The 22,719-nt window shown below is 44.7% G+C and overlaps 2 protein-coding genes across 2 annotated transcripts in view; both read left to right on the top strand.

Moving 5' to 3' along the window:
• Position 1: 1 nt before the first annotated feature.
• FCF1 (FCF1 rRNA-processing protein) lies at positions 2-4,932 on the top strand. The gene is made up of 8 exons (XM_072863639.1): positions 2-76; positions 196-263; positions 440-511; positions 790-938; positions 1,384-1,456; positions 2,391-2,478; positions 2,916-3,010; positions 4,296-4,932. Exons 1-8 carry the CDS (start codon positions 20-22, stop codon positions 4,342-4,344), a joined length of 651 nt encoding a protein of 216 aa, XP_072719740.1. The 5' UTR covers positions 2-19; the 3' UTR covers positions 4,345-4,932.
• A 4,654-nt stretch (positions 4,933-9,586) lies between these two features.
• YLPM1 (YLP motif containing 1) overlaps positions 9,587-22,719 on the top strand; it is a 39,664-nt gene continuing 26,531 nt past the window's right edge. Inside the window, 5 exon segments of the mRNA XM_072863835.1 lie at positions 9,587-10,546; positions 10,548-10,695; positions 15,660-15,902; positions 16,819-17,013; positions 18,299-19,041. Coding sequence (XP_072719936.1) covers positions 9,657-10,546; positions 10,548-10,695; positions 15,660-15,902; positions 16,819-17,013; positions 18,299-19,041 — 2,219 coding nt within the window. The 5' untranslated portion in view covers positions 9,587-9,656.

Here is a 22,719-nt window from a genome sequence, read left to right on the forward strand (position 1 = left end):
GGCGGGGCGGAGCGCAGTGATGCGTTGTGGAGGCACCGGAAGTAGCAGCAGCAGCAGCGGCGGCGGCGGCGGCATGGTGAGCAAGGCGCGGGCCGGGGTGGAGCACGGCGGCCGGGCCGGGCCGAGCCGGACCGAGCTGGGCCGGGCTGGGGTCTCTCCCCAGCTCATCGCGGCTGCGTGTCCGTCTCCTTGCAGGGGAAGCAGAAGAAGGCGCGGAAGTACGCGGTCATGAAGCGCATGATCAGCCTCCGGGACCAGCGCATGTGAGTGTGGCCGCCGCTGGGCCCGGTCCCAGGCGGGGCCCCGGAGCCGGCCGCGCGGGGCTGGCTGTCCCTGTGTCCCGCTCGGGAGGGGCGGGAGCGGGTCCCGGCCCAGGCCTCTCCGCCGCTGGCCGCCCTTCCCCGTCGCCCCCCCCAGGAGTGCCTGTGTTTCCTTGCAGTAACGAGAAGGACCGGGCGAAAGCCCCCGTGAAGAAGAAGGAGGACCCGAGTGCCATCAAGGAGCGGGAGGTGTAAGTGCTGCCGGCGCTTCGGGGAGGGCGGGCGGGCCGGCCGGCCACGCTGCAGGCTGCAACCACGGGCATTTCTGAGCAAAGCTGTCAAGAGTAGGAAGTGGTGCCCCAAACCAAGGGAGTGGGCCTGGGAGGCGGTGGGAGGCCTGACGGGTCACCGTCCCACACTGGCTTGTGTTGTTTCTGCTCATTGCCCTTCCTTAATTCTGTGCAAGTTGTAGGATTGGATATGCTGTTAATTGCAATTAACTGATTTGAATTCTTTGTCTTCCCGGCAGCCCCCAGCATCCATCTTGTTTGTTCTTCCAGTATAATACACAGTTGGGCCCCCCTTACCACATCCTGGTTGACACTAACTTCATCAACTTCTCCATCAAGGCCAAGCTGGACCTAGTGCAGTCAATGATGGACTGTCTCTATGCCAAGTGTGAGTGTCTGCATCACTCGCGGCTTCTTCTGGACCACGTAGTGCCACGGTGTGCTCGTGATGTGCTTTATTGGCCTCATATCAATAGCTGAGGATAACAGAAACCTTGAAAAAAATATATGTGCTACAATCATCGAGGTCATTGTTCGTGGCTATGGTAACCCTGGAACTGTCTTTGGTTTCAGTCAAACAACGGTCTTAAATGCTAATGCCACAAAGGTAAAGCATTAATAACTTAAAAATCTAAAATTACCATGGCATGGTCAAACTCAGTGGCTCTACATTTCGTCACTTTGCAACCTTATCAGTTCTCATAAGTTTAAAACTGTAAGTAATATGTTATAGAATTCCATGATAGTTAACTGTTCCTGGGCATGTGGGCAATACTGCAGGGGTCCATAAAGAAATACTGCTTGGTTTTAATACAGGCTTTTTTTGCATGTAGGTATTCCATGTATCACAGATTGTGTAATGGGTGAAATTGAGAAGTTAGGACAGAAGTACCGTGTGGCATTAAGGTAGGTGCAGGGTGTTCTCTGTTTCTAGAACTTAATGTTTTAATATAAATAAATGAAAAGCACTTTCCATGACGGTGCTCTTGCACTAGAGGGTGGTTAGGTTGTTGCAGAGTCCCAAACTTGGTTTTGTTTCTCTGGCTGTATGAGATCGGTATGATGGCTGATCGGTATGATAAAAAAATAATCAGTAGATTATTTTTTTAAAAACTAAATGCTAGGTATGAGTGCACAATATTGATCTGTAAATCTTTTTTTCCCCCCTACGACTTTCAAAATAACACTTCCTCCTGTTTCTCAAAATATATGTAGATTTTTTTTATTTATAGAAATTTCCAAAAACAAAGAAAGAAATGACCCAAGTCTTACGGAACCTCATGTTATTCCTGTAGGAGTAGGTAGCATGTACTGATAATCTAGAGCCAAGTTATTGCGTGATCTGTACAAAACTAGTCCAATGTAGTTTGTGCTCTCCAGGCACACCAGTCAGATGTATTGTTCTTTACTTTTTATTTTGGCCTGTTGTGTTGTAAAGTATCCAAGTGCATCCCTAAACAGCTTCGATGTTCCCCTTCAGAGAGGAGGTGAAGCGTATGCATGGTATGAAAGATCAGATACTAGAAGAAGTTCTAGTTCTTCCCACAGATAACTTGTATCAAATGACTTTGTTAGGTAAGAGCCTAACATTGTGGGGATCTTGAACCCAGCTAACAAGTACTAAGAAATACTTAACCTATAATAATTAGCCAGACAAATTGCATTCTTTTTTTGCTCCTCATTTCAATTGACTGCTGTGTACCATTCGCTCCATCCCTTCAGCCCTTGTTTTGAGAATAACATGCTGCATATCACAGAAGGGGGCTTTCCTCTTCCTCCACACTGTGTTCCTGTACACTCTGGTCTGATTGCTGTGATGCTGCCTTATATGTCCCCACAGAATTGCCAAGGACCCTCGGTTTGAACGCTTGCCATGCATGCACAAAGGAACCTACGCAGATGACTGCTTGGTACAGAGGGTCACTCAGGTATTTCTGTTTCTGAAATTTTCTATACTGTGTAACATACTAAAAATTCCTGAACCGTCCTAGTTACCAATGACTTAAATTTCCCAGAGAGTCACTGTAAAATGGGACTAAAGGGCAGTTTTAGTCCCTAGCACAACTTTATTTGAAGCAAGGTATAGTCTTCCCTGAGCGTTCTTGTGTAGGGCAGCATCAAGGAGCACTTAGGATGGGAAAGCTGTCAGCTGGGAAGGCTGGACAGACTTTGGATGTTTCTACAAGTCTATTTTGATGAGAGGAAGGAAGTTACTAGTCTGCCGTGGAGTTCTGTACGAGTCCTAGTAACACCTGGCTAAGGACTCATAGGCCTCTTAGCTCACTGAATAGAAGCTTTTCCTCAGCTTTGTCTCCTTTCTGCCGGTTCACTGGTGTTGAATCTCACTTGCCTCTTATTTTTGCAGCACAAATGTTACATTGTGGCTACAGTGGACAAAGAGCTCAAGCGGAGAATACGAAAAATCCCAGGAGTGCCTATAATGTATATTTCCAGGCACAGGTAAGGGACCTCTGACAGGGAGGAACGGTGCCTGGGAGAATCCTTGTCTGACAGGGATTCACCGTGTACTTCTCTCCTGCATTGTCTATAGTGCAGGTTGCAGTAAAGGGCCTCGTGTTTGCACAAAAGTAGAAGTACAGCTGCTGCTGGGAAGAGACTGGTCGCAGACCCACTTTTATTGCAGTCTACATGTTCACTTGCTTTTACCTGGAAAACTAGTTTCCTTGAGGCCAGTGTTTCCATAGATCAGTTTTGCTTACTAGCAGCAACAGCAGGACTACCAAGCAAATGCATTCTACAGGTTCTTGAGGAAAAGAACCATTCTTGTTCCATATTCTATGTGGTAGCTTTGTGTACCCTCAGCTAAGAGATTGAATTTGCTTCTTAGATAAAAACCAAACCAACTCGAAAGGATGCTAGTGCAGCAATTTCAATGCAACAGATTTTTCCAGCATCTGCAAGTACTGGCTCACTTTTTTTTTATATATATGCAATAGGACTGGTGATCTACTGTAAAAACATTTCCTTAAATTAATTTCCTGTTCCTTCCAAAGCACTCGTAAAGCCTAGACTAAGAAGACTTTACTCACCTTTGTTGGTCATATCCAGTGTTTTAATATTTCTTCTACGTAATGTATAGCCCAGATTTATCTTGCCTAGAACCTATGCCAAATTGTTCTGCAGTATGGTAGATATGTTTGGTAGCATGGTAAGGAGAGAAGTCAGAGAAAAAAGGGCCAAAGTCTTCAGATGGGATGGGAGAGATACTGGAAAGGAGGCAGTTGTGCTAGCAGTGGAGACAATGAGTCTAGTAATATGCGGACAGAGCAGTATGTCAGAAATGAGGAGGTTGATTGCTACAAATACGTAAAGTCTTAACTGATCTATAATTAGAACATGGCTCAGAAGATTTTTCTCTCAAAACATCTTTGCCCCTTATTCACTGTGGCCATGAATCATAAGTTGAATGGCCAAAGTTTTATTCTCTGTGGTGGTCTGCTCTTAAATCCTAAGTCAGATCTTACAAAACCACCTTTTTTCCTTCTCTGGAAATGGTGCGTTTTTTGAGATGCCCAATTTCTGAGTTTGAGGTGAAGGATAACAGCAACCTTATGAAGGCTTTTCACTTTCAGAAGTAATATTTTTCTTCCTGGGGATCTGAGCTGCAGATAGAAATGCAACAAAGCTTCTTGCTGTTCAGTCTGCCTGTATGCCTGTTGCTGCATGGGGAGGGGAGCAATGTGGAGTAGGTTGTCTTCATAGGTTTTCCCTCTTTCTTTCTCAGATACAATATTGAGAGGATGCCAGATGATTACGGAGCTCCTCGATTCTAACCTGTCCAGCCAAGCCATTGATGCCAGAACTCTGAGCCAGGATAAGGGTCCTTCTGGTTCTAACTCTTCTGCTTTCTTTTTTGCGGGGACTCTGGTCATAGGACTGTAGGTGACATTGGACTGCCTTCAAAGCCTTGATCTTCTAAGAAAAAGCTACGTGGAAGAGTCTGTTTTTATTCATCCTTGTTCTGACTTGGCCTGATTACCTATAGCTGGGAGAAGCATATGGGAAAGAGAGGATGGCAAGTGCCCAGAACATGCCTAACTCCCTCTTCATTGGCATCATTTGAGAAAGTTATTTCAGCATTCTGAATTAAATATTGGTGATGCAACTCTGGCTGAAAATGAAACCACAGAAATCTTAGAAGTTTCTTATTGCTGCATCTGCAGCAGGACAAGTATTCCTCTGGGAAACTCTCACACCTGTCCCACAAGCAAATCGGAATCTGTGTTCTGGACAAAAGCTGTCAAATCTGCACCAGTTGGCATGACTTCTCTGGACCAGTGGTCTGGAATATTTTAATTCAGAATTGATGGGCTTTTATTCAACTGTACAATGAATGAAGTTGGGTTAAGTGTCCTGCTCAGATTCCTGTGTCTGAACTGGGTTAGCTGGCGGCTCAGTCCTTTTGCCTACATGCAGAGTGATGGTGGGAGGGCAGGGTTGGGTCGGGACAGACCCCTCCCTCTTGTTTGCTCGGCACCTATGCACCTCAAAGCCTTATCCCTTTCGTTAGGTGGCAGGGAAGAGGAGGAAGGTATCAGACTTCGACAAGAAGGTGTCAAAGTGTGAAAGGTATTAATGTGGGCTGGGAGCAGAGTAGGTGGGGGGAATTAGAGCAATGGCTGCGGATCAAGAGAGTCTCACAGAGACCTGCAGCATTTGCTGCAGGGAAGGAAGTGGTCAGAGGAGGGAGGGAAAAGAGATGGTTAAGCTACATGGAGAAGTGCAGTGGAAAAAATATTTCAAAGCTGTAACTCTGCATTCTCATATCTTCTCCATTACTCTTTAATTTTTAGCAATGTAATTTGCTTTTCTGATCTCTGCTCTGCGGTGAGAATTGTCTTAAGATGTAAGAGGTGAGAGACAATATGAGGGTTGCCAGGGGCCAACATGCCGTAGTGTGCTTCCTGGCCAAATTGCTGGAGTTGGGGTATAGGGAGACTAAAAATTTATATTGTCAGTATAATTAAGAAAATTTCCAAACTTTGATAGAGCTTTTATCCTGTGATGTCTTACAGTGGTCCAGGCTGCAGAGAATAGCTGAACTCAGATGTCTGTATGCTGGGCAGCATACAGTGAAGATAATACCTCTCCTCTGCTAATCATTTCCTGTCCTTGGGAAATGCCCTGACGTGCTAATAGCTTTCTTGCTAGCACCCTGCCTCTACAGATATTGCAGGAAACTTTGGGAACACATCAGTCTTACCCCTTGTACTATCTCTTTGCTTGCTGCAGGCTCACCTGCTAAACTCATCCCTGAAATAACAGCATACTGACACTTTGAAAACATAGCTCCTTCCAAGCTATCACAATTGAAGTTTATCTTCACCTCCAGCCAGGAAGAGGGTAGCCAACAAACCTGAGATTTTACGCTCGGTATATAATTGTACACTTCAAAAATAATATCCTTAGTTTTCTTCTCTCAATCCAAGTCACATTTCTTTAAGCTAAATGTTTAAGTATTGTCATAAACACTTGAAGACCATGTTTAGTCAAATGAGGACTGAGAAACAGTTGTAGGATTAGATCTGTGTAACTTGGTTTTCAGAATAATTCTAGTTTTGAAAGACTTCTTCAAGTACAGAGTTAACTAGAATTGTTCCTGTGCAAATAACTTCACTTGAATTAGCCTAAATTGAAGGAGACTGGAGAAGAAAGAAATGGATGCTCCTGGTAATATTTGATAGAAGTTTTTCTGGCGCTGGAGAAGAAGTCAAAGGCACAGCAACATGATGAATTTGGGGAATGTCTGCCTGCCAGCAGAATGCCTGTTGGAGGGACTTAACAAAAATATATGGATGTAGCATGAACTGTGGGTAGGAATCAAAGCAAATGTGCCCATTTACCGAAGTCTTTTACTCCTTAAATTAACGTTCCTTGTAATCTGCTTTGCTTGTTTTAGTAACAGGAGGAGGAACTTGGAATAGGCATAAGGCAATTCCTAAAGAAGTGTTAAGAGGGTTGGAGGATGTGCAGCAGGGAAAAAGTATTGGCAGTGAGCAAAACCATCAGGAAATTTTCGTAAATTGAGTATAACTGGCAAGACAGAAAAACTTGGGTATTAAAGAGCCTGGTCAGAAGAGAAACACAGGACAAGAAAGGACCACCTGAGTTATCAAGTGTTTCCCCTGCAGTCCCAGGGAACCTGTGTACCAGACACTTAGTTCACAGGGAAGTGTTTACGCCATGCATGCCATGGCATCCCAACCTCAGATCCAACTTACAGTATGTCAAAGGAGGAAAGATCATTATCTGTATAACAGGAAAGAGTTTGATAAGCAAGAATGCTTTGATGTTCCTATGAATGCAGAACTCTGCTAGTCCAAACCAGAAGAGAAATTCCTTCCTGACCCAACTCTGGCAGCTGGTTTAAACCTGAACACGAGTTCGATATCAAACAGATGCCTGCAATGTTTCTCAGTAACTCTACGGAATACAGCCTCCCCCCTAACATCCTGTCTCTTGCTGTAGCCAGTTTCCATAGCTTCAGAAGACAGAGAACAATCAGAAAAGCCACAAAAAGAAGGGCTGAAGTTATGCGAAGAATGGGAGAAAATAATTTCTACTCCTTTCTGGGGGCCACCAGAAGGCCCAAGATTGCTGCAGCATTACCACCAGATGAAGTGAAGAAACTTAAGCTGCTGATCCAAGATGTGACACTGGTTAATTAAGGGGTAACAGAAATGTAGTAGAATAGCATTTAGAAGCAGGAAGAGCATGAGCTATTTAAAAAATTAACTAAAACCAGCATGATGACATGCATTAGTGTAACAGACTGTAAAAGAATAAGGGGACATAGTGTGGACTTAACAGGATTGCTTTAGGACAAGATAAGGTTGGGTAAAGCCAATGTATCTTGGCTGGTGGGAGCCAACTCCACTGCTGCCCAAACCAGAATTGGGTATTGACAAAAGCATATGTCAGATTATTTGGAAGTTACACTTTGGCCTCCTCGATGTAGGCTGAAAAACAATTGCTACTGACAATGGTTGAGTACATTTATTTCTTCCTAAGGGAAGTAACGGGTTTCTTCACAATATTGAGTAACCAAAACAAACAGCAAGAATATTGGGAGAGACCTGCCTGCAGGAAATAACCTTGAGTAAACTGATCACAAGAGAACTCACTGTGAGTGAATTGATCAGGAGGATAAATCAAAGGATGTCTGCAACAGGAATTCCCTATTTTGAAAGGACAGACTTTCGAAAGCTTAGTGAGTAAACTGGCCCAAAGAGCTCAGGGATATAAATGTGAAGTACATGTACAATGTGGAGGAGATGGGGGCTAAAAGTACAAATGCTACCTGGAAGTCATATTCACTGCAAGAGAAATCTTAGAGGAGCACCACCCTAGACCAAAAAGGATCAATATCACCTCTAGATGAAAAGAGAGGATACTAAAGAATGGAAAAGACAGTTCTATGTGTATTAAATTAATTAAGATAGTTTTCTTAAAGATTTGCATCTCATAACTTGAGTTCACGCTCTACTTGAACCTTTTCTTGTAGATTCATGGTCTATCACCTCTGTGGATTCCCTGCAATTTAACAACAAATGAACACAAAGTCCAGCTTTTCCAGCAGAGAGGACAAAGCTTTTTCTCTGCCTAACAATCTGTTTTTCCTGCTTTTTCTCCTGACTGAAAAGTCTTTGGACTTTTCCTCCAGCACCTGCCTTTCTCCACTGGCCAGGGATCCTTGATTCACCAGCCACGAACTAGAGAGTGAACATGAGAAAAATTGCTCAGGTTTTCTGTATTTGGGAAAGAGGGCAAGCAGTGAGACACAACACTGGTGCACTGCTGACCTAAACAGATCAGCCTTGCCTAAAGACACAATTACTGGTCTTGACCTAGGTGGACAGGCCACCTTTACTTAACCCGGAAAAGGAACATATATAACGTATATGTGTTTGATAAATAGCCACCAGGCTTCGCTGCCCAGCTACTAGAATTTGCAAGCACAAGCCCTCGTGTCTTTTCTCTACAATGGGAGTTCAGTGCTTTGCATCGGTCTTTGCTAACTGGCGACAGAACGTATTTCTATGTTTAACTCATACTTCAGTGTGGGAAGAGAGAAATGCAAGAAAAAATTATTTCCTGCTCCTCAGTGCAGTTGCTTCTGTAATGGGTGAGGCAATTTCACACATCCGCTGCTCCAGTCTCGTTTTTACTTCTCAGGTTTATCACTGAAAACAAAACGAAATAGTTCACGCCATTTCTCGGGGATGGATCACCTCGCATCGCCCCCATTCCCGCGCAGGGGGGTCCGCACCGTCATTCACGAGGCTACAGAGCCGCTTCGCCTTGGTGCACCCCTCCCGAGGCCTGGCTCAGCTGGATTTACGGCCGCACTCATTTCACCTTCAGTCGCTAACAACAATTAATTAGCTCCGCCATCGAGCCTCGGGTCACCGACACCGGGTTTGCCGTAGCCCCGTAGGGCTCAAGCGGCGCGGCGACACCGGCCCCGGGCCGGAGCCCTGGCCGGCGGGCGGCAGTGGCACAGCGCCTGGCGGGAGCGGCGAGCAGGCGCGGAAACATGGCTGCCGCCGGCACCGCCGCCCCGCGGTAACCGAGGCCACCGGCGCCCCCGCGCCAGTAGCACCACGGCCTGCGGGAGGCTGCCGGGGGCCGGGCCAGCCCCACAGGGGTGCTTGCGGGCCCGCGGCAGGACCCGGCAGCACCCGCCTGACCGTCGCCCGCCTACACAAAATGGAGCCCCCACCCCCGCCGGGGTCCGCTCTAGCTCCTTCTGTTGTCTGCCTCCTCCTTGCCCGAGCCGACCGGGGGCGGGAGGGGAGAAGCGGAAGCGGCGCTCTGGACACGCCTCCGCCCCTCTCTATGCGCCCTGCCGCCGGGTTAGCGTCCTCCCTCCCGCAGTGACGGCGACTGCCCGCTAGGCGGCGCGCTGCCGGCGCCGAACCCCCGACGAGGGGCGCCGCTCGACGCTCTAGCGCCCCGCCCGCACTCTACTGCCCGGGAGGGCGGCGCGCCTCCCCGCGCAGGCGCCGTGGGCCGCACGCGCCGCCGCCGCCGCGGCCTGTGGAAGCGCCGCGCTCCGCTCCGCTCCCGCCGCCGCGGCCCCGCCATGTACCCGGCCTGGGGCTTGTACGGGGCGGCGGGGCACTACCCGCCGCCGCCCACCTCCATCCCGCCCCCGCCGCTGCCCATCCCTCCCCCCAGCGTGCCGCCTCCCGCTGTCCCGCCGATGCCGCTGCCCAGCTACCCGCCGCCGGGCCCCGCGCCCCCCACCGCCGCCGCCGCCCCGCCGCCCGCCGGTACCTCGGGGTTCCTGAGCCTGCAGGAGCAGCACCTGGCGCAGCTGCAGCAGCTCCAGCAGATGCACCAGAAGCAGCTGCAGTCCGTGCTGCTGGGGCCGCCGCCGCCGCCGGGGCCGCCCCCTCCGGGGCTGCCGCCGCCGCCGCTTCCCGGCTCCTTCACCGACTGGCAGCAGCCGCCGCCGCCCGTGCCGCCGCCGGTCCGCAGCTACCAGAAGCAGTTCGCCCACCGCGAGCCGCCGCCGCCAGCCCGCAAGCCGCCCGCCAGCGCCCGGGAGCGCGACGGCCAGGAGCCGCCGGGCGGGCACGGCGACTGGGGCGAGCCGGTGCCCTCTTCGCCGGTGCCCATGGACATGGAGCTGTCCTCGCCGCCGCAGTCCCCGCAGCCCTCCGCCCAGGCCTACCTGCCCCCCGCCCAGGCCTACCTGCCGCCCCCTCAGGCGGAGCCGTACCTGCCCCCGGCCCAGCCGCCCCCAGCCCAGTCCCCGCCGCTCCAGCCCTACCTGCCCCGGGCGCAGGCCTCCCAGCCGCCCCCCTCCTTCTCCGAGCCCCCGCCCGCCTACCTGGAGCCCCCGCCAGCCACCGCCTCCCAGCCCTACCTGCCGCCTCCTGCCCAGGGCTACATGGCGCACCCCCAGCCCTACCTGCTCTCCTCCCAGGCCTCCCCTTCCCAGCCGGCTCAGCCCAGCCTGGCCCCTCCATCCCTCCCCGGCCAAACCAGCGCAGGCCCACTTCCCCCCCCAGCCGTCCTTGCCCCTGCCCGCCGCTGCCCAGCCGGAGGCCGTGCAGGGTGCCGCCAAGGAGGCCGGTGGCACCGAGCAGCCGGACCCCTCCACCATGACTCCCCAGGTAAGGCAGTGCCGCCTCCACACTCGCCCCTGCGGCCCCGGCTGGCAGCCGGGAGTCGCCAGGGCAGCGGTGGCGATTAACCGCTGGCGGGTACCGGGTGTTGCAAAGCCCTCCGAGTAAGGGCAGGTAATAAAGACGCCGTATTTGCACAATACTTAAAGGGTTTGGACGCAGCTCTTGGAAGTCCGCGAATGGCACGGCTCAGGCCAGGCTCCCTAAGTGCTTCTTTATCCAGCGGTGGTTGACGGGATGTAACAAATCTTCATTTTTCAAGAGCAAATGAGTTGTTTAGGGAGAATTCTAACTCCCAGCTGAACTTAATTTTCTTGGGGGGTTTGTTGGTCTCTGGAGAATTGTTTACCAAAGTACAGCATGTGGGTGACCTGCACCGAACCTCTGTTGACTTCATCTGGGCTGTTGTGAGATGCAGCAGTCTGTTTGCTTATTGCACGTTGCAGGATGAGTGCCTCTTGTCTTCAGTGATTTCTTCATTTAGTTTTCTCATGGGCTTGTGTTTCAGTTGTCTGTCTGATCGGTGTAGAAATGTGACTATTTTAATCTTACCACACATAGTTAAGGCTGCAAAAGTGTTTCTGTCATAGTACACAATTGCCCTTTACTTAGACTGACTTACACATTTTGTGCTACGCGTGCTTGATCTTCCAGTATAAAATTGTATGGGGCATTGGAGGGAAATGTTCTGAAATGCTTTTCAGGTGAAAAATAGTCTTATTGTTAATTCTGTGTGCTTTTTATGTGCACACTAGGGCCAAAATGCCTGCAAAGTGTTCATATGCTTTGCTTTCTAAATGTGAGCAGTTCCAGCGAACTTGATGTGACCGTTCATATGCATTAAGTTAGGGACAATCCAGTTGCTTAAGGTTAAGTGTGCACAAAGAGACACGCGTGTTGAGGTCCTCAGCTATGTATACAGGTCAGTCAGATTCACCAAGTCTTTTGTGTGGTTTTAGGGTCGGCTTGTAGAGATCCAGCTGCAGGAACAAAGCTGAAGTGCATGCTTTAAATTGACTTTATTTAATTTTAAAATACATCTATTTTTGGCAAATTGATCTTAGGATTTTGATTTGAAGCTAAGTTTGCAAAAATCCTGTTGCGTTGTATCGAAGTCACTGACACTTTAAATTTGTTAATTGTTGGGACACGTTTTTAATTGTATCCATTAAAATTTCATACCAATACCTGAATATGTTTGGGAATGTATCATTTTTAAGTTTGCACCATATAACCATGGCCTAGCAAAGTGGTGCTGTCAATTCATTAATTTAATTTTACAAAGGTTTTGGACAGTACTAGTTGATCTTTTACAGTGATAGCGATGGGACTCGTTAAATTTTGTAATGACAAAACCAAAACCTTGAAACATCAGGTGTAGAAAGTGATGTTAACTCGGTATTGAGGCTGCTTGCTGACTTATTAAATTATTGAACTCAAGATCGAACAGTAAACTGTAATTCCTGCCCCCTTATGTAGCCTCAGATTTCATTAATGTTATTTAATTGTTCCTCAACCACTCTCTCCTTTCCAGAAGAGTCACAAGTAATCCATTATTGTGGTGCACACATAGAAGAAGCAGAATACTGCTGAAATTTACATTGTCTGGTTTATGAGTGTTTATCTCATCTTGAGTAGCTTGTTTACTCTCATGCACAATTCAGTGTTATTTCAAAAGGAATATGGTACTTTGCTGGTCGTAAATTTGTTATAACAGATTGATACAATTTTGGCTATCTTAGGCTGTAAAATGAGACAGGATTTGGAGCAACAAGTCCTTACACAATAGGAATAGGAAAAGCAAAGCATAGTGATGCTTTCTTGCTAATGATCTTAAAAGCCAAGTAGAGAAATACTGTAATACGTTGTTCATAAGATCCTATTAAGCTTTTGTTTAAACTGGTAATTGAAAACAATTCTTTCTGTTCTCATCCCACGGTAACAGTGGCTGCAGCCAAATAGATCAGTGTTTTTCTCTTAACATAGAAAATATGCAATTTGCCATGAGTTATTGTTTTATTATTTTCCTTTCCTCTCTAAAAATAAGATATTGCTCTTTGCCTTGACAATATTGTGAGTTTGGCATAGTTTCTTACATGGGTATGCAGTTGGATTACATTGCTGGATTCTTGCGTTTCTCTACAATCGGGTGCATCTTTTGTCGAGTCCTGTTAAAATACCTGTGGTATTTCATTAATGCTCCATCTGAGCAGCATAGTACTGTATGCTGCTATTTATTTACAGTAATAAACAAATATGTATGGGTGCATCTGTACCCATAAATATGCATTTATTTACATCCGTTAAAGCTACCTTAGCTTTACCATGTCACCTTTCAGCAGACTGCTGCACTCTTTAAAATCCCTCCTTTGTTTTATAAAGGGTGCTAAACCATTCTTTTGCTATCTTTACCAGGAAAAGACCAAGTGTCCACCAAAACAGGCATTATGTTATGGCCTAGGGTCATCTCAATTCATTTTGAAGTAGTCTTTTGGCGTGGGCTCTGCGTTAACGTTTTTGGTGGTATGCCCTGTGGTGGGGAGCTGATAGTGCTGGTTTCAGTGTTCCCTGTACAGTGCAACAGGCATAGTCTCCTGGTCAGCCAAAGATGGAAAAAAGCATATGTTGATGCTGGTGTGTTCCTTGGGCTTAAGGATTGTGACTGGACTTGAAGAATGACAGTCATCATGAGGAGATGAGCACTCAAATAACTGAACTTTTCACTATCAGGAATTTTCTGCACTAGCACTTCTGTTTTGCTCAGACTAAGCTGTAGAAATCTACCTCTCCACTTTCCTTGCGCTTTTCAGGTAGAACCTGCAATACGTGTGCCACTGACTTCATCTGCTGCAAAAAACAGGTGACAGGATATTATCGTAGCTTTTTGTGTGAACCCCTGGTCATATTATGAGTTTTAGTCCTTGGTCCAATTGGTAGAATGAGGAGGAAACAAAATGGATCCATGGAGACAACGATTTTGTGGCAGTAGAACAGGTGCTTACCAAGCATAGCATCCAGTACCATCATGATAAATTACCTTATAATGCCTTTTGAGAGGGATAATTGAATCAGCTTTTGTATAGCTGGGGATGTATGCTCCTCCCTGGTGTCGAAAGTTGCACTTAGTACAGCATGTTGTTGAAGGTTTCTGAGAGAGTCCATGCTGGAGCGTGAATCCACATCTTCCCCCCAAAGCCATGACAACTCTCCTGAGTCACGGTCCTGTTAAAAAGATTCTTGGCTTAAGAATAAAAGGAGTTATTCCAGGATCAACATTAAGTCCAAGAAGCATAGCCTCTCCTTTCATTGACCTCATCTCTTTTACATAAGTGTTTTGTTTTTTTTTTAAATACAGCTCCATGTTTAATTGTGTCTGCTAGATTGCTACCAATAGAAAACATTCCTGATTTGAGCATGAGGTAGGCTTTTGGAGGAAGCTTGCACTTCTTTTAAACCTGTTTTAAGATAGGCAGAATGGTTCAGTTTTGAGAAATCTCATGAGACGGCACCTACCACTTTGTTGTTGTCACACTTACGTTTAAAAATACCTGCATCTTTTGGATTCTTTTCTGTTTCTGAGTGGGCTTTATATAGGTGTCTTTTCTTAACTGTGCATGCTTGGATGGAAGGGAGGAACAGAGGATATGAAAGATGTAGAGCACTCACAGATTCTCAGAGGTGGTGGAGTTGACATGAGAGCACAAGAATGGTTGCGCTAGGTCAGACCAGAAGTACAGTATTTTACCATTCTGTCTTTGACAGTGACTAAAAGCAGATGCTAAGAGAATAACTTAAAAATCAAGTGTATAGCGATACTTCCCTAAAATATAGGAGCTGCCTTCACTGCAACTGGTATCTTTATATTTAAAATCTGTAGATTTTTATTCTATGAGCTTATGGAGCTGTGTCTTGAATCCACAAAATTTTAGCCCTTGCGGTGGTCTCTGGCAGGGACTTTGGTAGCACAAGGCCATGTCAGGTGAAGAGCTGCCTCCCGCATGTTTTAAATCTGTGTCCTGCTAGTCTGATTTGATGTCTGATACTTCTTGTATTGGAAGAGATACAGAACTGTCGGTTGCTATTCAGGTCTCTCTAAGATGCACCACTACTTAAGTGTTGAGATACTTATCTTTAGTCTTTGTTTCTTTATGTTGGTGGCAGCTTACAGTGCTTTGAAGCTACTGTCATTGGCCCGGAGTACTCTAATTCTAGCCTGAAATATTTAAAACTGAAAGTTTGATCACTTCTTAAATGGATAATTTTTTGGGTGCAACCATATCTATTTACCTCTTCAGCTGTTGAATGAATTAGAATTAATGAGAATTCAGAAGATAAATAATCCTCACTATATGCTGGTTCTGATTGTTCTTTTTCCTTTTCACAGCCTTTATTCAAATGTCTCCACCACAATTTCTCAGCTGTCATTTTCACTCTCCTTGATGTCCGTGTTCTCTGTTCATCCTCTTCATCTTTTTTGTACATTTTCTCCTTTTTCTCTTTACTGTTCCATATACTTGTCCTCTGTTTTCCATATACTTGTCCTCTGTTTTCCATATACTTGTCCTCTGTTTTCCATTCATTTTACCTAAGTTAGTGTCATAGTAAGTACCTATAGTTGTTAGGAATAAAAAGCACTAAAAATAATAAGTATGGTACTTAATCACATGTCTGTAGTAATTTGCCTTATTGGCCATCTTTCTGCTTTTCATTATTGTTCTCTTTAGTTGTAAGCTCTTTGAGGTAGGAAATAAATTCTGCGGCGGGTACTGTGCCTCACATAGTGGTTTCTGAATTTTTATTCACTCTTCTGATATCCATTGCAATACTGTTGATGAAGTGAGTTTTCCCTCAAAACAGATTTAAAAACTTTCCTAGAGTATGGTTCTAGTGACTGTCATGAATTAATTTTCATGGGTTTTCCCATGTCCCATGAAAATTTCTGTCTATTGTAGGAGCAGCAGCAGTACTGGTACCAGCAGCACCTGCTAAGCCTTCAGCAAAGGGCAAAAGCCCATGCTCAGGGACAGCAGCAAATGAAAGGTCCAGTAGTGAAGGATGCATCTGAGCAGAGAGCAAAATCTGAAGAAGGGAAAATGAGTGCTTCAACTCAGCAGTCTGAACCTCCTCCACTTAATGAATCGCTGCCTCCAGCTTCCAAAGAAGACGAGTCTTCTCTTACATCCACTGAAACTCAGGTAGACTTTGTGAAGTGATGCCACTCCCTTTGTTGTGCTAGGTGGGACAAAGAAACAGGAAAATAATACTATCAAATTCTTGTGTATGCAGTGTAACAATAACTAAATATGGTAAAGCAATCTTAACATTTCCTAAGGCTGCACCAATTAAAAAAATAAAAATACACTCCTTGCATATAGAATTATATAGTCACCCACACATGCACCAAGCAAGTCCAAGCTTGACTCACACCTTCCGCAACGTTGTCATCTTTGTCTATGAGAAACACCTTGTGATACCTAAGTGCAAAATCAAGTACTCAGTAGATGAGGAATGCTATCTTTAAGACACTATTTCTTAATTCCTCTCTGGCAGTTTGTCAATTCTGGCTCCCCTTCTCTCTGTGTGTTATAGTTTGTCTGAAAGCCAAGAACTTTGCACAGAATATTTTTGTCAGCATGCTTAATAACAGTTACTACATAATGGATGGAGGTCATGATTGATGTTTGAACAGATTACTGTAGGGTAGTAGATTACCCTGCAGCGTGTGCTCCACTTTAACTTACAGTGTGTGGGTTCCTACCAAGTGGCAAAAATAATGCACTTGGAGTTACTTTACCTCATCATGAAAAAGCACTGTTATCTCATTATAGTTGCTGTGAGCAACAGATAACAGATCTGCATTAATCTCTTTCCTGTAGGTAGTTTCTACCTACCCTAATTGCCATCAGCCTAACCTTTAGATCAGACTATTCACATTAACAATAAATGAAATAAAAAGCCTTCCAGAAGCCGTGGGTGGCCAGAATACTGAAATACAGAGTGATAAAATAACGAACACTGAGAAAGTTCCTGTAAACTGGGTAGTGACCAAGTGTGCTTTTCTTCTGACAGAAAGAGCTTTCCTTTATTTATAATATTTGCCTTTTTCTCTAGCTCAATATTGAACCTCCCGATGACCCTGAGGAAGATTTGAGGTTGCAGCAATTGCAAGCAGCAGCAGCTCAATGGCAGCAGCATCCCCATCACCGGGTTGGATTTCAATATCAGAGAATAATGCAGAAGCATGCCCAGCTGCAGCAGATAGTACAGCAGTATCAACAGATCATGCAACAGCCCCCACACTTACAGGTGAAACACTAAGGAGGTGGTGTTTGATATACTTCCTGGGTGACCTAGCACTCATGGTCTGCTGAAAAACAAGTATTTTAATAATTTGTCGTGGTTGACTCATTTGTCTAGCTGCTTTTTCTGCTTGGGTAGAAGTCTATATCCCCTTTTCCTACTGTCAACTTCAGAAGGAAAAAAAGAATTGACAGATGGTGATGAAGCTTCAGGAGGATGAGAAATACAAGACTTTACACTTGTCATAAGATTTTTCAGACATACCTGGGTGATACAGGTGCAAAGCTGAACACAATACTGAATTTACTTAGCTTTGAATGTTTTACTACTGGAGAAACAGTTCAGAAGAAAGGTCAGGTAAACATGATTGCATGGGGTAATTTGGTAGCTGCTCTTTTTTGTAACATTGTGTAGTACAAAAATAAATATGTACATAGATGCCAAAATATGTAATAGATGCAAATATGCAAAAGATGCCATAAATATGTTAACATAGATTCTAAAAATATGCAGTTAAAGTAATTAGGAAAATCACTGTCTCACCTTATTTTTGACTCAAAAAAAGTCTTAATAACAAGTTTGGATAATTATATCAGTGTTGCAACCTTTAAGCTTTTAAGTAGAAGTTGTTTACTGTATTAGAGAGTTGAGTTAGCTTTTTCGGGGTTGGTGGAGTTTGTACATTAAGCATTTCTTTGTAGCTTGGGCTGTCTGTTTAAAAAAAAAAAAAAAAATCTCTTAAGTGTGAACCGTAAAAATCTCAGACAAGATCAAGCCATGGATATTAGGACCTGTATCTACACTTATTGAAAGACAGTACCTCCTTGAAAGAAGCTTCGTTGCACTAATAAGAAGATCTGGCAAAGGCTTAGAGAAAAATAATTGCTGACAGCTGAAGCAACTCTGAGCAGGTTAATAGCAGAAACTGAAACCTTGAGAAATAGCCGTGTACTGTATATATTGAAAGCGTGAAGATTGATTTGGGCTTTAGCCATTGTTAGCATCCAGTAATAATACAGCTTGGAGCCCTTTGATTATAGCTTTCTTCAGCTGCGCTGTTTAAAAAAAAAAAAGTCCAGAAAAAAGCCTCTTATACATAAATGTCCTCTAGTCATAAAATGTGTAAATTGTCACAATGACTTTAGACATCACAGTTCGTGTTTGCTTTTGATTCAGTGTAGTTCATCAAGCTTCTGCCCAAGTCAGAAATTGTGATATTACAAGTGATACCGAAATACGTGACTCTGAAAATAACTAAGATGGTATTTTGAAGCTATTCTTCTCATTGCAGACAATGTCAGTGGACATGCAGCTGCGACATTATGAGGCACAGCAAAAACAGTTCCAGCAGCTTCATAAAGATTGGGAGCGATCAATGAACCAACAGTGGCAGCATCAGCTTCAAACCTACCCTCACAAAGACCAGCTTCAAGAGTATGAGAAACAGTGGAAAGCATGGGATGAACAGATGAAGGTCACTCAGTCCCATCTGCAGGAGAAAGTGAGCTCACTCCAAAATCTGAAGAATCAGTATCCTGCAAATGTTTCGCTGCCACCTCCATTTGTTCCATATTCTCAAACCACTCAAGGTGGCATTCCTATTATGCCTCCAACTTTACCTTCAACTACACCTCCGCTGGTCCCCCCGCCTCTCTCTTCTGTTTCTCAGTTACCTAATTCCTCTGTCCCTTCAGGATCCAGTTCTCAAAGCAGTCAGTCTACTGAGACACCAAGGCCAGCTCTGCTTCCCACCCCTGGTACCTATGCATCAAAAATAGCTAGTTCAACTGTCTATTCACCTTATCATTCTCAAGTAAGTTCATCCTTTGGCTCTTCAGACCATGGAAAGTCTCAAGTTCATCTTAGTAAACAAACTGTCTCTATTTCATCTGAGCAAGGATGTGGGGAACTGAAAGCCACTTCTGCAGTGTCTTCAACACATGCACCTACCATGCAGGATAAACCAGTGAGGTCAGGTGGATTGCTTCCAGATCCTCCCAGATCAGCACGTTTTGAAGGCCCCAGAGGCCCTAGGTAAGGATGTTTTTGTTGATTTATACCTGTTACAGGCTGCAAGACTTTCAGCGATACATTAAGAAATGAAATGTATATCTTATTCTCAAATCTTCCTGAGGTCATGTGAAGTGTGCTTGTTTGGTGGAGGTTTTGTTTTTAATGTACGTACAGCATGATCTGTATTTATCTTACTAAAGCAAGGATAGATAGATACCTTTCACCTGAGCGTTATCTAGAGTAGAATGCTTTTTTTTTTCCTAGTGAAATGGTTGGGCACACTGCACCTTTTTCATTCCCAGAGACATAATATCCCTTTTGTGAAAATAGGAAAGCCGTTGTAAATATTTGATATGTCTTTGTTGTCCTTAGTTTGAAGATAATAACTCGCACTTGAAAGAGTGATCCTATATAAAAGTGATCTAAATTCCCAGCATTTTGTCTGTGGTACTTGGAACACAGTTTAAGAAAATCTAAAACAAAAATGTTGAAGGATTGTTTTTAAGGTGTTGCTATATATGGTAGCACTTTAATGTAGGCATTCTGAAAGGGATTCAGGAAAGTACTCAGATATGTTCAGTTGAATATACTAACGTAGTTAATTACTGGCAATTTAGATCCTATTTATTTTTTAGAAACAATAAAACGTACTCTTTGTAATCCAAGATTTATTGCGGAAAGAAACAAAAATGCAAAGCTGTTCACCAGTACTTTAACTTGTAGTATGAGAGTTCTGCAGCTATATGATAGTCATATTCAGTGCAGTTTTCAAAACGGTTGTTTGATAAAAGAGGTAGTGCTTGTCTTAAGTACAAGTCAATGGTTTTCTACACATGTAGCATTACTTAGCATTCAAACAATTATAAACAGGAGAGAGAAGGAAAAAAATATGAAGATCTTTGAGCCTTAGGATCCTAGCATTAGGATTCCCTGCCACTTTTTCTTTTGCATTACATCATGATGGTCTTGGTTTTGAAGGTTGCTGTCTTTATCTTTTGGTAAGATATGGTTTTGTTCGAATTTAGATCTTATTTTATCAGGTGGATGGCCTGTTGCCTTAATGTAAAGCTACTCTAAAAGCCAGTGTTCTGTGTCTTTTATGTGGTTTTATACCTGCTATGTGGTTTAATCCAGGATCTTATTTTTGGAATGTTTTTCTTTCATACTTGACATGATACCAGGTTGCAAAAACAACATTTGTTCTGTCTGGTCATTAGTTCAAGACGGGTTGTTGTGATGCCTACGGAATCAAAGAGTAGTGGTGTTCTGTTAAATTGTTTCTATCCTTACATACTCTGCTAGACTTTACAATCATATCTTCATGTTTATTCCCCTTCTCTTTGCTTCCAAAGTGATCATTCATGAATCATAATTCATGAGTTGCTAGCAATGTAAATGGATTTTTTTATAACTTTGAATAATTTTCTACCTCCTGATGGTTTTTAAAAAGTGTTGTTTCTGGTCCTGGGGATTTGTTGGATGTAACAGACCTTTTTCATGACTTGCTAGTGCATGTCTTCTATGTGTGTTGGTTTAGAGCTCAGTGATGTGCGATGATAGGCTATGGAGAATAAAAAATTTCTAGAATGCATATACAGGAGCTCTGGTTTTGAGCATACTTAGGGTATTTAATTAACACTGTAACCTTTGTACATTCCTATATTGTGATTGCATGACCATTCTAGGGTTTTGTCAAAGCTTTCCCAAAAATCTGTTTACTGTTTCTTCTCAATATAGTTAGTAGAAAAGAGAGTCCTAATAAATTTTTAACTGAGCTTGGGATAAATTAAAAATGTTGCGTGTTACCTGCTGCCATCCCAGCTAAGAAGTCCCATGTAATGACTAGACATATAAAAAGACACACATCCCCTTCACCTCTCTTCAGCAGTTAACTTTTCTAAAGAAACTCTAGAGAACAGGCTTAAACTAATTTTCAGAATTTTGGGGATGAAGCGTGTCTTACAGTATCCAACCTTCTAGCTATACCTTCCATGTAAAAGTTGATCCTTCACATCTAAGTTATCTTGCCACTGTGCTTTGTAATTTCTTCTTTTTTCCTCTTCCTGTTCATCTTGACCTGCCCCTACCCCCAAAAAAAGCAGTTTACTGTGTTAACTTATTAGGATTATTAAAATTATTTGAGGTTGTATAAATGATCTTGTTTGGTAAATTGCTCACTGAAACAGTAAATTCTGCAACAAGTCACCCACTGTTGGTAACGAGGCGGTAATGAATTAATATCCATAGAACCATAGAACAGTTTGGGTTGGAAGGGACCTTTAAAGGTCATCTAGTCCAGTCCCCCTGCAATGAGCAGGGACGTCTTGGTTGCTCAGAGCCCTGTCCAACCTGACCTTGAATGTTTCCAGGGATGGGGCATCTACCACCTCCCCGGGAAACCTGTTCCAATGTTTCACCACCCTCATAGTAAAAAATTTCTTCCTTACATCTAGTTTAAATCTACCCTCTTTCAGTTTAAAACCATTACCCCTTGTCCTATCACAACAGGCCTTACTAAAAAGTCTTTCCCCATCTTTATTATAAGCCCCCTTTAAGTATTGAAAGGCCACAATAAGGTCTCCCCAGAGCCTTCTCTTCTCCAGGCTGAACAACCTGAACTCTTAGCCTTTCTTCATAGGAGAGGTGTTCCATCCCTCTGATTGTTTTTGTGGCCCTCCTCTGGACCCGCTCCAACAGGTCCACATCCTTCTTGTGCTGAGGGCTCCAGAGCTGGACGCAGTACTCCAGGTGGGGTTTCACCAGAGCAGAGGGGCAGAATCACTTCCCTCGACCTGCTGGTCACACTTCTTTTGATGCAACCCAGGATATGGTTGGCTTTCTGGGCTGTGAGTGCACATTGTCGGCTCATGTCCAGCTTTTCATCCACCAGTACCCCCAAGTCCTCCTCCACAGGGCTGCCGTCGATCATCCCCCAGCCTGTATTGATACTGGGGGTTGCCCCAACCCAGGTGCAGGACCTTGCACTTGGCCTTGTTGAACCTCATGAGGTTCACACAGGCCCACTTCTCAAGCTTGTCCAGGTCCCTCTGGATAGCATCCCATCCCTCAGACGTGTCATCCACACCACTCAGCTTGATGTCATCTGCAAACTTGCTGAGGGTGCCCTCAATTCCACTGTCTATGTAATTGATGAAGATATTAAAGAGTGCTGGTCCCAGTACAGAGCCCTGAGGGACACCACTGGTCACTGATCTCCATCTGGACATTGAGCTGTTGACCACTACCCTCTGGATGCAACCATCCAACCAATTCCTTATCCACCGAACAGTCCACCCATCAAATCCATATCTCTCCAATTTAGAGAGAAGGATGTCATGCGGCATCATGTCAAAGGCCTTACAGAAGTCCAGATAGATGGCATCCATAGCTCTCCCCTTGTCCACTGATGTAGTCACTCCATCATAGAAGGCCACTAGGTTGGTCAGGCAAGACTTGCCCTTGGTGAGGCCATGCTGGCTATCTCAAATCACCTCCCTGTCCTCCATGTGCCTTAGCATAGCTTCTAGGAGGATCTATTCCAGGATCTTCCCAGGCACAGAGGCTGACAGGTCGGTAGTTCCCAGGGTCCTCCTTTCTACCCTTTTTAAAAATGGGTGCAATGTTTCCCTTTTTCCAGTCCCCAGGGACTTCACCTGACTGCCATGACTTTTCAAATATCATAGAGAGTGGCTTGGCAAC

The sequence above is a fragment of the Ciconia boyciana genome, chromosome 6 (genome assembly GCF_034638445.1).
Source record: "Ciconia boyciana chromosome 6, ASM3463844v1, whole genome shotgun sequence".
NCBI classification, from domain to species: domain Eukaryota; kingdom Metazoa; phylum Chordata; class Aves; order Ciconiiformes; family Ciconiidae; genus Ciconia; species Ciconia boyciana.